The following is a 16,188-nucleotide window of genomic DNA, read 5'->3' as shown; positions in this document are numbered from 1 at the left end:
TTACCTCAGGGTCTTGTTCATGAGTGAGGGAAGAAGGGAGCGGTAGATTGACAGGCGGATTGGAGCGACAGCAGGAATCATGCAGACTTCGTAATGGTGGGTCGTGGTTAAAGCAAAGCTCTTGATTTACTCGTTGATGTACTGTACATTCTTATCCTCACTGATGGTGCACAGCTAATGTTAATGCTGAGGTCCACAGTACGTTGATTACTTAGATTTCAAACGATTTTAGTCGGGGAGCACAGCTAGTATTAATATATTGCAGGCATTGTACATACTGATATTTATAGAGTATTTATTATTTATATTTTTATAATGTATAAAATTATATGTGACTTGATTTGAACAAACCCTTGATTCTCTGCTGATTGATGCTCTCAGACAGAAAAACACGTCATCTGTCTCGTAAAATATCGAAGACGAAAATTATAGAAACTTTTTGACATGTATGATCTCTAAATATATCCATTCATTTTGATTTGATTATTCAAATAAGCAGAGAACCCTGTTTTAGTAAGACCACGTTAAGAGGACGCCGTTCATGTCAATCCTACTGAGCTCTGCAGTGTCTTAGACGGCGGGAACCAAAAGCAAAGGCGTCCTTGTCAGCAAGGGGGGCTCATTTGAGCGTCGGGCGAGCTTCACTGGAGTGGTGCACACGCTAATGTCACCGCCTGAGTTTTTCGGCATCGTTCTAACAACATGGAGCAAAGGGTTAGAAGTCGTGGCCACGACCGAAGAGTTGGGCGAGGAGAAGCGAGACAACCATCCGATGGGGAAGCCGCTGCGCCGATAGGGCAGCGAGGTCGGAGTAGAGGCAGCCATCATCGCGGCCGAGGGAGACGGGACCATCGTCATCGGGGCAGGGGGCACCCAGCTGCTTCCCACGTACGGGTAAGGTGCCATGAGAGCCCGCAGTGGGACTTGATCTGTCGAAAGGGTACATTTAGCTTTTCACAGGAGAAATATAAGCGGATGCCTTCCAGAGGGTGACAACCATCAGACATTTAGTGTCCAGACCAGTGGACTTTAAACCAGATTCACAATCACTGATAATATTTGATCTTGTTTAATTAACTGGTCTTTTTCCGCATCTCTTATTCTGCATTCAGAAAAGTGCAGCAGTACGATTTTTACAAAACGCACAAACTGGGAAGTACCAGCTCATTCAGTTAGGCTAGGAGTCCAACTGAAAACAATAGCTGGTAAGAATAAAATCCTGCAGCCTCAGTGTCCTCAGGACCGAGTTTGGGAACTGCTGCTCCAGACGTATTGGTGGCTGCATTTGATAGTTTGTTTTTCATAATACTTAATTCCTCACATCACTTGGAATAAGGGACATCTGCATTTGGGGGCGGGGGTGGGTGGGGTATCCATACATGACGTCACACTATTTTGCCACAGACGACCCCCGACCTTTTACATTTTGCCACAGATCTTGTAACCCCCATTGCAGTAATCATGTCAGCAACTTGGGGACCTGTTAGAGAAAATCCGGTTGCCTCCTTAGCATTTTGTTTACCCCCAGAAAAATTAGCAACAAGCATTGATTTTTTTTTTCTACAACAAAAAATGTTATTTTGTGTAATATCCAGCCATTCATCCATTTTTTACCACCTGGTCCAGGTCTTGGGGGCAGCAGTCTATGCAAAGATGCCCGGACGTTCCTTTTCCCCACGACCTCCTCCAACGTCTCCAGGGTGATACTGGGGTGTTCCCAGACCAGTTGAGAGATATAATCTGTCCAGCGTGTCCTGGGTCTGCCCCGAGGTCTCCTGCTGTTTGTATGTTTTGTCACAGAAACATGTAAGTACCAAAATGTCAACATAACTACAACAGCAAAGACATGTCTAGTGTCCACTGCTGATTTAGCATTTGTGCTTCCTGTGATATGCTTTGAAACCATCATCCGTGCATATTGGCACTGTTTGAGCAGATTTCAAAAGATTTTCTTATACTATTTTTAGTTGCTAAGTGTAGAATGTCAGTGACTGATCCTCATGATCAATGTGCTCCTGGTGTTATTATAGGCTGTCACAGCACCAAGCTTCGTGGCTTCCACACTTCTCCTGACACAAACATTAACAGCTGCTGCATTGTGAACAGTACTTAGGGGCTAAAATGTTTCATGCCCTTCTACTTGATTGCAGTCGTTTTGCTTTTTGACACACAGCTACTGCACCACGCATCCGGAGTCATCAGGCTTGTCTTGGAGGTCCGGTCATACAGTGCCATATGCATCAGTTTTCCTTTAAAGAAAAATGCCAGGCCGTTCAGGTGAGGAACAGAAACTGTCCATCATTATACAGGGTCTTCAAGTGACAGCACTTTGAACTGACTGTACTTCCCACCCTAACTGGTTCCTTCACTGGTGTAAAATATCGAGTTCCGAATGTGCTCAGAGTTTGATTCGCACCGAATTGGGTTTAGACGTGTCATAATCTATCCACGACAGCCTTCCCTTGTAACCCATGATGTTTTCGTCAACACTTGCGTCATGATTGGGAACATGACACCTTCTGCATATTCCTAATGATCACCTGATACACGTCCCACAATTTGTACAGTTTTGGTGCTGGAGATTGGCTTCATCATAGTCATCATTATTTGTGAAATGTAGGTAATTTTCATAATGAGTGAAAAAGCACACTCACTCATAATTTTGCCAAAAATGGGCTTCTTAAACAACAGTTTGTGACCGGTACATTCTGTGGACTTTTATCCTAGCTGTATTAGTTTCTTGTTTGGAACCAGTTCTTTTTTGGGATGCCATTCTACAGCAGGGCCCATTCATGCAAACACCCAATCACTGTATGTGGTCAGAAAATCCACACTGACACATAAGAAATTTCAGAAATGAGAGGAGACCACTCAGTCCATCAAGCTTGTTTGTTTGGCTGATACAGTGCATCCAGAAAGTATTCACAGTGCATCACTTTTTCCACATTTTGTTATGTTACAGCCTTATTCCAAAATGGATTAAATTCATTTTTTTCCTCAGAATTCTACACACAACACCCCATAATGACAACGTGAAAAAAAGTTTACTTGAGATTTTTGCAAATTTATTAAAAATAAAAAAATTGAGAAAGCACATATACATAAGTATTCACAGCCTTTGCCATGAAGCTCAAAATTGAGCTCAGGTGCATCCTGTTTCCCCTGATCATCCTTGAGATGTTTCTGCAGCTTATTTGGAGTTCACCTGTGGTAAATTCAGTTGGTTGGACATGATTTGGAAAGGCACACACCTGTCTATATAAGGTCCCACAGTTGACAGTTCATGTCAGAGCACAAACCAAGCATGACGTCAAAGGAATTGTCTGTAGACCTCCGAGACAGGATTGTCTTGAGGCACAAATCTGGGGAAGGTTACAGAAAAATTTCTGCTGCTTTGAAGGTCCCAATGAGCACAGTGGCCTCCATCATCCGTAAGTGGAAGAAGTTTGAAACCACCAGGACTCTTCCTAGAGCTGGCCGGCCATCTAAACTGAGCGATCGGGGGAGAAAGTCCTTAGTCAGGGAGGTGACCAGGAACCCGATGGTCACTCTGTCAGAGCTCCAGAGGTCCTCTGTGGAGAGAGGAGAACCTTCCAGAAGGACAACCATCTCTGCAGCAATCCACCAATCAGGGCCTGTATGGTAGAGTGGCCAGACAGAAGCCACTCCTTAGTAAAAGGCACATGGCAGCCCGCCTGGAGTTTGCCAAAAGGCACCTGAAGGACTCTCAGACCATGAGAAAGAAAATTCTCTGGTCTGATGAGACAAAGATTGAACTCTTTGGTGTGAATGCCAGGCATCACGTTTGGAGGAAACCTGGCACCTTCTCTACAGTGAAGCATGGTGGTGGTAGCATCATGCTGTGGGAATGTTTTTCAGCGGCAGGGACTGGGAGACTAGTCAGGATAAAGGGAAAGATGACTGCAGCAATGTACAGAGACATCCTGGACTTGAATCCGATTGAACATCTCTGGAGAGATCTTAAAATGGCTGTGCACCGACGCTTCACATCCAACCTGGTGGAGCTTGAGAGGTGCTGCAAAGAGGAATGGGCGAAACTGGCCAAGGATAGGTGTGCCAAGCTTGTGGCATCATATTCAACAAGACTTGAGGTTGTAATTGCTGCCAAAGGTGCATCGACAAAGTATTGAGCAAAGGCTGTGAATACTTATGTACATGGGATTTCTCAGTTTTTTTATTTTTAATAAATTTGCAAAAACCTCAAGTAAACGTTTTTCACATTGTCATTATGGGGTGTTGTGTGCAGAATTCTGAGGAAAAAAATAAATTTAATCCATTTTGGAATAAGGCTGTAACATAACAAAATGTGGAAAAAGTGATGTGCTGTGAATACTTTCTGGATGCACTGTAGCTAAGCTGTCCCAGTATTTTGACCAGGCACTTCTCAACTGGTTGGCTCGGTAGGTTGTTGCAGATTCCCACAACTATTTGTGTAAAGAAGCATTTCCTGGCTTCACTCCTAAATGCTCTTTTCCTTAATTTCTACTGGCACACTCGAGTCCATGATTCACCATTAAGTGTCAAGAATTCTGCTTGATCTACTTTATCAAAGCCTCTGAGGATTTTGCAGACTTGGATCAGGCCCAAACGCATCCTCCTCTTCTCAGACTAAACAAGTTTAATTCCTTCATAGGGTTGTAAAGAAAACTTAAATATTGCAAAGTACCAATTGTAACATTTTATATTTACTTCATTACTAATTGTTTATGGTATCAATTCAACAGCATACATTGCAAGCATCCTTCGGTTCATGCTGGCTTTTGACAATTGAGCCTGCGCTCTTTATTAACAGGTAACAGTTTTTAGCACTGGGGTTCTGTCGCTCTCGATTTTTTAAACAGATGCTGTACAGTCTACTACAGTAGCACATTAACTTTATTTTATTTTATTATGTGCCATTTTAAATTTATATTTCATCACGCTTATTTTATAATGTAAGGCACTGTTACTTTTCAGTGCCCTGTTGCATAAACAGTGGCACTGCTCCTCCATGTACTCGTGTGCTTCCAGCTTAAGAGCGTGTGTCCAGGCTCATGTGCAAGCACGCCACGGCCTCACGGATGAGCACATCAACGTGCTGGTCTTTGTTTTGTAAGCTACAAAGACATCGTAGTTTATTTACACAGAGTAACGTGCACAGTGTGCATGTACACACAGCTTTGGAGTGTTTTAGTGGTCTGTTTGCGTGTTACTCTTTCTGAACACTCATTTACAAAAGAGCACATTGATGTTCTTTTTAGTCAAATGTTAATTTAACGTTTGTTTTAAACATTTTAAATGTTATGTATGCACTACTTGTTTGATTAACATTTAATGACATCCATAACGTTTCATTGTACTACCTCAGTAACAGTGTCTGCTTTCATAGATGTGAAAAAAATAAACGTTGACTGGGTTTGAACTTCTTTACTTTTTATTGTTTGCAGACCTTTACTCTTACTTATCACAAAGGACTGCACTACTTAAAGTATTTGCATTTAATGGCTAAAGTTTCTAGTATTCGTTTCCATCAATATTAAGATTTTAATGCATTCAGAAGTGCAATTTATTTAAATACATTTTTTATTGAGTTACATAATATACTGTATTGGGCATCAAAGATGCTATTGAATTTCAATACTTATAATTGAATCAAAGTACTGGAGCATGGTGACCAGAATTGCACACCGTACCGCAGATGTGGTCTCACTAGTGCTTTATATACAGTCTTTAGCATTGCGGCCCTCTATTTATATTCAGCAGTTTTTACAATCTAACCAAACATTTTATTTGCCATTTTAATCGCTTCAGCACATTGTGTCAACATAAACACCCCAGTCCTTTCAGCGGTTCCTTCCTGTAGCTCAGTGTCTCCCATCTTGCATTTAGAATTATGTGCTCTCCCAGGTCTGAAGCTTCTCTGTGTCTTTGTGAATTCTTTGTGCTGCTCCTCAGTTCACTATCCCTCACTTGTGAATTTCACTAATTTGCGCACCACACTGTGAATCTGTCGTTAATATATATCAGAAAAAGTAACGGTCCTAGCAGGACAGAGCCTCGAGAGACTCCACTGTAGAATATTCTTCTCTTATCTTTATTCTTTATGCCTGGAGAACATAACATGTGTTCTGGTATGTGTGATGTGGAAAATATGCAGTTGTCGAGCCAAGTAATCAAAGCCAGACCCTTGGATCTATATGGCTGTGTCCGTAGGACACTCATCAGTCAGTCACTTTCTCAACCTCCTTAGTTTTTCTTTTTCTACAGGATTTTGAGAAGCTGGAGCCAAAACTGGCAGCATCAGCAAAGAGAGAGAATCAACCATGGACGAGACGTCAGGATATAGGAAATTCTAGCACACTTACGTTGGACCATATTATTATTCCTGACTCTTAACGTGCATATTGATGTTAGAAGTTGTCCCATGAATGTTCAGTACAGTGCAAAAAAAAAAAAAGCACTGAAAAAAATGATCCAGAAACTGGACTTTAGTCCCTGCATTTTAATGTAATGGTGTCGCACCTAGTGTTGACTTTTGCCTTAAGTCCAGAACCTCCCTGATTTCTGATGACTGTTGATCTAAGACTATATGTTTTCTGAAATTGTGCACACCTTCACCAAGCCCATGACAGCTTTCTCAAAAAATACATTCCTGTCTGCTTTCCATCTGAGGCGAATGAAATCTGCCTGGATAAAGTGGAGATGTGGCAGTCACATGCAGGGCTGTTTCATCCTACCACAAGAATGGAGCAGGTATTTACGCCTTACATTTAGTATAAGTGTAGAAGGACCAGTTAGGAAGATGTAGAAGCAACTTGTCTATTGTTGTTAACTTCATAATGAAATGTATTGTAAAGGTTGATGCAGTAGGTGAGTCATGCCAAGCCTGTGCATGTAGTTTGGGAAAGCGGCACATTAGTAAAAACTGCAGGCAGTTAATTGTATGTGGGATGGCAAGATAGCATAATTCACAGCGTACTCCGACGCACACTCAGAGTGCTTTGTGCACTGATGGCACGTACTGTTAATGATTTTGTTTATACTATAAAGACTGAAATGGAACTTTCATTGATATTCTGAATGTAGGATTGAGATTTCAAAGTAAATCTGTACCAGTCTGTGTGGTCTAGTGGTGAAGGTGTTATGGTGTAAACCAGGACTGTGAAGTCAGTACATTCGACTCCGACTCCTCAATTTATGGTACCTTTGACTTTGACTCCAACTCCGGCTCCTCAACTGCAACTCCTCACTTTATGTTACCTTCGACTCTGACTTCTCAATTTGCAATGCCTCTGACTATGACTCCCCTGTTTGTGATTAGACTCGTGTGCTTATTGTGATGACTGAAAGCATACAAGATACAAGGCATGTCATCACTCACATTGTGAATCATTATGCTACTTTTTAGGTACAAACATTAAACCTACAGAATTAAAAAAGAACCTATAGTTTTATCAGAAAGTAAGAGGATAAAATAGTTTAATCAAATTAGTATATGTGAAATGGAAAACATTAACACATTATATTACAACTTAAATTTAGTCAGAGTTGGTACATTTTTCCCAACTCCAGTTGCCCCAGTTATTGCTTCCAACATTGACATCACAGCCTGGTTGCAAACGTTGGGGGGGTTTGATCCAAACTTGGGTACAAAACCAGGCCATCTCCAATTGACCAGGGCACTGTGTTGCTTAGCCTTAACAGAACTCTCCGTTGGTTTACTTACCCGAGTGTCAGGTGGGGAGGCCCAGCCAATGGTGAGGCATATGTGTGAAACAAATGTCCTGTAATTTGTAAGTCACATCAGCTAAATAAAGAAGTGAACATTACTTGTTGGTGTGTGTTGATTTTTATTTATTTGTTTTATTACTTGTGAGGTGCAGCACATGATCTCATTAGATACCTCTGACTCACTATACCTGCTTGAGAACAAAGAGCTATTTTGAATTTCTTTGTACCCCACCTACTGTCTGTATTATACACAAACCACAGGTTCTCTAGATCAGTGTTTCTCAGCCACTAAGTCACAACCCACTTTTGGGTCACGGTGGGATATGAGTTTCTTGTTTATAAAGATAATGGGTTACGGTAGGACACCTCTCTGACGATTGCACACAATTCACTAAGGGGAAACTCGCAATCAACTCACCAACGCTGCTGCCTGGCAGTAAAGAGTTCATGGGTTTCCGTCTCGGGACCTCTCTCCGTGGAAGCACTTTGTATTGAGAAAAGGGCTATACAGTATAAATGTAAAGAATTATTACTATTAAGAGGGAACCAATGCACCCTCTGTCTGCTCTAATGTTTGTGCTCAATTTACCAAGGGGGAACCTCCCTGCCCTTCCTGTGACATTTGTGCACTATTCAACAAAGGCGAAAAAGCTTGGACAATTGCACTTGAACTGCAAAGACTCTTACATGGGGAAAAAGATGGAGATACACCATTCTAGATGGGTTCATAGGGTCAGTGATGTCACATGTTCAGCAGACAGAGAAATTCCTGCCAATCAGCATGCAACTCATTGCCACTCTCCGGCACCAAAAATAGTACAATTGTGGGACAAGCGTTAATAAGTGTGGCTCTTTGATGTGTTTAACTAATTTCTGTTTGTTACATTTGGCTACATTACTGTGAAATTGTCCCAGGCACACAAATGTTGTATACATTACAAAATACTACGACTGTCCAGCAGATGTTGTAACAGCATAATGTTGTAGACACAGATCATTAAACACAGCAGTAGCAGTATATATAACATGTAATAGACTCTAAATGTAAAGTGTGTGGTCCATTGCAGTAAACATCTATGGCTGCAGGATGAAGTGATGTGATGTGATGATAAAGGCGGATGTTCTGACATGTTGGCAAGAATTGTAAGGAGTAAAAAAAAAAAAACCCAACACCCATGTATGAGCACTTCTTTTTAACAGTAGTTATGTACTGTTTGGGAGTACGTGACATGTGGTGCTTAAAACACTTAAGACAGAAATGAATGTGTGTGTTTGAATTTTGGAAGAAATTCAGAGATTTGCTCAGGGTTAACACCAAGGAGGTTAAGGTGGAGAATTAAATATTGGGAATTTCTGTTCCTTGTTGTCACTTCATTTACCTGATTAACTAGCAACTCACGTCAAGACTCAAGTCACTGATGACTTTATGCAGGTAAGTCTACTTTAAGTTGGTGTTTAAACATTCCATTCTGAGATCTTTAATGTTATACTGCAGAAGATCAAACATTGTTTTGCTAGGATTTGTGTCTCTGGATTGGAGTGTGTAAACTGGGTTAGGTTTATAGGATCTTTACTGCCACATTTACAGAGAAATTCTTACTTGCAAGTATTAATCAGAACATTGATACTTTCTGGCTTGTGGCCTACCAGATCATCAAATAAACTCCAGTTACAATGTGTTGTATATCAGTAAACTTCACTCTTTTTTTTATCCTGTCCTACATAATTTTAGTGCTTATTGATTTGTGTTATGATACGCAGAGTGGGTGGTCTTGTTAATCCTGAAGCCAAAATCTCCATGGACAGCTATAAATTAGCATGAAAATTATGTAAAGTTACCCAAAAGTCCAGTTATCCATCATTTTGCTGTACCCTTTTGAGTCACCTTTATGGTCAACCCATTCCATGCCTTGCTGAAACTATCCTTTCAGCCCACTCATGATTCAGTCCTCCATAAACTACTCATAGAGACCTGCTAGAGTCGCATTATGTTCAGTCTGTTTATCCTGAGAAGGGTCGTGGTGGCATCTCCCAGAGTTGGGCATAGAAGGCCACCCAATCCTCCTCAGTAACTTCTTTTAGCTTTTCCTGGGAATTCCTCAGATGCTCCCAGATCATATACTGAGTCCTGGATCAGTGCCTGCTACACATGCCAAAGGAACCTCCTGCGTGCATGTCCAAGCCATGCTCTAATGGCTCCTGTCGATCCAGAGAAGCAGCTATTTTACTTCGGGTACAAGATCAGCAACTGCACTCATTAAGTTTGACATTCCCCCAACTAGAAGTCTTATATTGTGACATCGGCTTTAGGCATTACACCCACAACCTTGAACTGGGAAAGAGAATTAGAATGGATGGATGGATGATGTGTTTTTGGTTGTTGGTGATAAAATGAAATCCTGTTTATTAACAAATTCTGATTCCCTCTGTACTTTTTTTTAGCACCTCCTAAATTTATTTGCTATTCTAATTAAGAAACTGGAGATAATGCTAAAATCCTTGAAAAAGAGGACAGAGGGATTTAGATTTTCTTCATAAGTAGGATTTCTTTTGGTCATCGGATAGCAAAAGGAAAAGAGTAAATGTAATTTTTGAGTCTATTGGTTATTGAAAGACACCAGACATTTTAAATAAGGGGGGAAGGCACTCATAACCAAAGCCTGAGCTTTAAAGATACTTAGTAGCTGCAACAGTAACTGCACACACCATATGGACCCTCTTACCTAGATGGGAGGCTAGCATAGTGGAGGGACATCCTGAATGGAGAAACATCCTGACCGTCGTGATAGCAGACCCTTCACCAGTTGGGAGGCCAGAAGAAATGAGGTACAGTGAGAGACTGCCTCCTGTGCACAGGTCATCCCCCAGTACATTGGATTGACAGCATCCTTTTTGGCAAAACTCTGTTTGGACACCCACAGGGCAGCATTGGAATTGTAGTTCCATCACGCTGCCCTTTTGGGTTCTGTGGGTGCCACCAGTCGAAGCTGTTAAGAGTTGAATCCTCTATTGCAGGGTGACCCTGAAGTGCTTCCTGGAGGCAGTGGTTTGACACCCAAAGTACTCCCAGGTCAAGTTCAATGGGAGCCCTCCATGTGGAGGAAAAAAAAGCAGGAATGGAGAAGAGAAATTGTGAATGTGGATTGTGGAAGACGCCACTAATAAGGTGTTTGGTGAAAATAAAAACAGTTATTTGAACTTGGGACTGTCTCTGGTCTAGCTGTGTCTGGGATTGGGGCTCTGTCTTGTCCTTATAGGTCATTGTGTGTCTGAATGTGTATGTACATATGTACGTATGTGTGTGTGTCTCATATATACCTTAATAAAAGGATAGGTGCCTCTGTGTCCACCTTGTTGCTTTGTCTCTGTTATACAACAGATGTTGCATCACAAACATTTATGAATCCAATACCAATCCAACACAATACCAAATGGCATATAAAAGAGGACACACCAGATGGAAAGTGCACTGGAAACTTTAACACTGCATAAGTCCAACAGACAGTAACTGCTGAATGGACAAAAATAACTTTGTCCACCTTAATAAAAAGACAAGTGCCTGTATGTTTGTGTGTTTGTCTGTGTGTCCATCTGCTTCCTATGTGTTTCTGTCATTCCAACACATGGCACATTACAAACATTTGTAGTAGTGATATGCCACCTGTTGGAATAACAACTGGAGTGCATTTTATTACTAAAAATGTTTGTTTTTATCATCAGTTGGAATGACCGATTGAATGCATACGTTTCTGTAACATGCCATTTGGTATGGGAGTTGTAAAATCAGGGTTAATGTTTGTGATGTGCAATCTTTTGGAATGACAAATGCAATGCATTTTACCACAACAAAGGGTTGAGATACACCATCTGCTGAAATGATAAATTCAATACATTTTATTACTAGATACATTACAAAATACATTCCAGTAGATGGGGCACTGCAAATGTTAACACCGAAGGGAATGTTGATTACTTCCATTTCAACCCATCTTAGATGGATAGCACAGCTAGTGTATATGTAAAAAGGCCAGCATCCTTGTTTGGGTGTAAGGTCATCATCCATCCACAAGAGGGCGGGAATACACAAGGTGGTTTAAACAGATAGCCTTACTATTGTACCATTTTGCACGTTTAAATAAATTGCTGTTTTGCTATGCTAGTGTTTGTGTGCATATTATATAAATATATATTATTTATATATATATATATATATATATGTGTATATATATATATATATATATGTGTGTGTGTAATATGAAATATATGTACATATATACAGCAACACACATGCACACATATTCAATTTATAGGGTTGTTATTGTCCTGAGTCTTGTGCCAATGAGCATGTAACATGTTACCATATATAAAGACTTTTTTCTGTTTATATTTTATATAATGGTATATGTTGCATTCAGTGTTTAATTGTGTGTGTATGTGTGTACCTTTGTTGGTATTGTATCCTAGTCCCTGTTCTGAGGAGACATGCAAGTAATTTGTTTGTACACAGAACAAGAAACTTGAACTTCATGATGAAGTTTTTTTAACATCATGTAATGTTGGTGTTGTTTTGTGTTTGTTTAAAATATACCTTTATGCTATATGTCCAAATGGGTCTTTTTTGAAAATGTAGTGTGTGTGTAGATATACTGTTTATATCTATATACGCATATGTATGTCTCTATTTATGTTGAACAGGAAGAAGAAGAGGGTGAAAATGATGAGGAATCTAAGGAAGATGATGATTATTCAGGCGTGTTTTCCAAGAGGAAGCTCATTCCCAATTGGGATCGTTATGAAGCAGAGGAAAAGGAAAATCTTGGAGAAAGTGTCCCATTACAGCGAGGTGCAGATTTCAATGTCCTGCTAAGTTCAGCAGGTATGTGGATCCTTCGATTGTTCTAAAATGCTTGTTGTTTGTTGCTTTTGTGGATTTTCACTCGCGGATGAGGAGGAGTTAGAGGAGTGTATTTGAAAATAGCTGTAAGGATTGTTGTGCCAAAGAGAATTTGTGGTTGTCAGGAAGAAAAAATTATGGCCAAAAATGTGTGGGCACCTCATCAAAAGAGCGAGTTCATTGTTAACAGGTTCATCAAATCAAACACATGGCTCTGATATCTCCATTGGCAGTAGCATGGGTCATACAGAGGAGCTCAGGGACTTTAAATGTGTCATAGGATGCCACAAGTCAGTAAGTGAAGTTTCTGCTGTGGCAGATCTGCCCTAGTCTACTGCAACTGCCATTATTGTGAATTAGAAGTGTTGAGGAGCAACAACAGCTCAGCCAACAGTGGTAGACCACACAAACTTAGAGAGCGGGGCCACCAAGCACACAGTATAAAAATGGACAGTCGTCTGTGGTGCCACTCATAATAGAGGTCCATACTACCTCTGAGAGCATCATCAGCACAAATGCTGTGCGTCAGGATCATCTTGAAATGGCTGCCCATGGCCGAGCAGCTGCACACAGGCCTGAGGTCACTGAGTGCAATGCCAAGTGTTGGCTGAAGAGGTGTAAAGCACACCATCACTGGGCTCTAGAGCAGTGGAGACGTGTCGTCAAGAGTGATGAATCCTGCTTCACTATTTGGCAGTCTGGTGGACCAGTCTGTGCTTGGTGGATGCCAGGAGAACACTAAATTCTGGAGTACTTAGTGCCTACTGTAAAGTTGGTGGAGGAGGGATAATGGTGGGGTTTGGGCTCAATGCCTTGGTTCCAGCGAAGAACCCTGTTAATGCTACAACATACAAAGACATTTTAGACAACTGTGAGCTTCCCACTTTGTGGCCATAGTTTGGGAAAGACTGTGTCCATGTGAGCAAAGCTAGGTCCATAAAGACATGGAGGAACTTGAATGGTCTGCATAGAACCCTGACCTTAAACCTACTGAGCACCTTTGAGATGATTTTTAACAGCCGGGTCTTCTCCTCCAGCATCAGTACCTGACCTCACAAATGCTGATTTGGCTGAGTGGGAAAACAATTCTATAGACACCAGAATCTTGGGGAAAGAGGAGTGTAGGCTGCTATAACTGCAAAGTAGTGGTGGGGTGTGTGGAATTGGGGGCAACTCCATTAAAGCCCATGGTTTTGCAATGGGAAGTCTAACAAGCTGTTATAGGTATGGTGGTCAGGTGTCTACATTTGGCCATATAGCGTATTTGAAGTAGCATTGTTATCAAAAGTATTCATCCAGGTGTGAGTTCAGGTCAATCCTATAAGACTTCAGGTTTGTATAGGAAGCAGATTTCTGCTCTCGGAGAAATCATCTGCATGCTGAAGGGATTTGCACTTGTGATCTCCAAAGTGTTTCAGTGTTCTAGCAGAGCCAGCAGTAACAGCTGTGATTGAGCGTCAAAGGGACTGAACGTGGTGTGACGGTTACAGCCTCCTTCCCAGGCGTTTTACGTTAACTTTAGTAAAGTAAGATCAGACCACAGCAAAGTGAGAAAGCTGTGGGGTGCGACTGCTACTCCTCTATGTATTGGGGGTGCACAGTTTGAGCATCTGGTGGGATTGCGGGCTGTCCATTGTGCCTGCTCATTTTGTTGCCCCTGTAGTGACTGCTTGTGCAGATTGGCTCGAAAGTAAAAGGACAGTAGTAACGGTATACGTGAAGAACTTTGGTTTGGAGATGGTTTTCGAGGGTCATAAATGAAAAAATCTATTTAAATGTGAAAGTTAAGCTGAGACTGATTGAGAAAGGGACTGTTGCACTAATGAAACAAAGAATTGTCTCAAGTTGTAATCCATTTCAAAGTGAGTGTAAGCGATAGCTGGTGGATTGTATCTCGGAGCACAAGTGGAAACATTGCATAGTGGTATCTGCTTATTTGCCTGTTCAATGCAGTATATAAAAATTCTATTTTTATACCTCAAAATGTAGTGCTGTTGCTGCCCACCCTGATTCCTTACTAAGAGATTTTTGTTATAAAGACATCCTGATCAAACAGTATGGACCTGTAAGTCCATTCCCTACTTTCCCCTACTTTGCACCATCACCATCTCATTACATGTCATTTTTTTCTGACAGGTTCTGGGGTTTGATATTCTATTTCTTGATCTTCATATCATTGTAACTGAGTGGCTACATACAGAACTAAACAGGGTCTGTGAGTGAATGCACCACACCGAATTGTTCAAACCTTTTGTGCAACACAAATGCCATTTTGCATAAAAGGCTCATCCTGGAGGCATCTCTTTGGACTACTTGTGCCTTGAAGTGATAGCCTGATGACTGTGCAGTACCACTTGTGCCTTTGCTGTAAATCCCCACCCACTCCGTAATTAAGTGTTTACGTCATCTCATTCATTGAAGTTGTTGCATGTTTCTTCTCTCCAGTTCTGCTTCACAGCTGCTTGCTCATTGAAGGAGTCACATTTTTTTACTCGTATCTTGCATTACACGTTAGTGTTTTGTACTTGTTTTTGTGTGTGATTTCTTTTTTTCACTTGCTGCAAATTTCCTGATATCCACCAAAATACATAGATACACGTCTGTGTGTCTGTGTAGCTGTCTGATTGCTCTGTCTCTGTCATTCAAACATTTGGTGCATCACAAACATTTGTAGTAATAAAATGCATTGCATTTGTGATTCCAATAGATGGCATATCACAAGCAATAGCATTGCTTTTAAAATCCCATACCAAATGGCATTTAAGAGAGACATATGCATTGCATTTGTCATTCCAACAGGTGGTGCATCACAAACATTTGTAGTAATAAATTGCATTGCATTTTTCATTCCAACAGATGGCACATCACAAACATTAACACTGCTTTTATGAATCCTTTACCAAATGGCATATTACAAAGACATATACATTGCATTTATAGCAATTAAAAGCATTACAACAAATGGCCATCTATTAGAATGACACATGCAATGCATTTTAAAACTACATGTACTACAAAATACTTTCCAATAAATGGTGCACTGCAAACATTAACGCTGTGGTGTACATTTCCAGATGTCTTAGACGAGAGGCACAGTTAAGTATGAGGTCTAACATAATCGGAATTTGAACTTCAAGTTTTAGGGGTCTCTGAACACAACTGGACCGCTCGTGTCTATCTTTGAAGATGTACGTCTATGGGCCTGAAAACTCAAAACCAAATCCCAATAAGCCTTGACTCAACTATTAGCTCTGTAAGGTGCCAGGAGTCGTGTTGATTTTGACCAGAGATAATGAGTTTCGTTTTTTTTCTCGCACAAATTCCTACTTCAAGCGCAAGGAAGCCTTTCATCTTTCAAGAAAAATCTAATTTTTCCTCTTTATTTCCTAAAATAAAACCACAGCCTTATCTCCAGGGGACATCAGATTTTTTTTTTCTTAGTGAATTTTTAGTGACAGTTGTTAGCATTTTGATCGTTTCTGCTAACACTTAGCTCATTCCTGTTAGATTGTGTGAATGTGACAGAGATTGTGTTTGGCAGGTGACAGCCAGCAAAATGTCCT

General features: G+C 40.9%; 2 protein-coding genes across 2 annotated transcripts in view; one reads left to right on the top strand and one right to left on the bottom strand.

Moving 5' to 3' along the window:
• Positions 1-16,188, bottom strand: part of chrm5b (cholinergic receptor, muscarinic 5b) — an 84,586-nt gene that overhangs the window by 10,510 nt on the left and 57,888 nt on the right. The gene's annotated exons all lie outside the window — the stretch shown is intronic.
• Positions 619-16,188, top strand: part of aven (apoptosis, caspase activation inhibitor) — a 235,900-nt gene continuing 220,330 nt past the window's right edge. The window contains exons 1-2 of the mRNA XM_028821691.2: positions 619-894; positions 12,427-12,607. Of these exons, the coding sequence (XP_028677524.1) occupies positions 703-894; positions 12,427-12,607 (373 nt within the window). The 5' untranslated portion in view covers positions 619-702. The remainder of the gene's footprint in view (positions 895-12,426; positions 12,608-16,188) is intronic.

This window comes from Erpetoichthys calabaricus, chromosome 16 (genome assembly GCF_900747795.2).
Source record: "Erpetoichthys calabaricus chromosome 16, fErpCal1.3, whole genome shotgun sequence".
NCBI classification, from domain to species: Eukaryota; Metazoa; Chordata; class Cladistia; order Polypteriformes; family Polypteridae; genus Erpetoichthys; species Erpetoichthys calabaricus.
The sequence above is the reverse complement of the archived record's forward strand: the minus strand, read 5'-3'. Positions and strand labels throughout refer to the sequence as shown.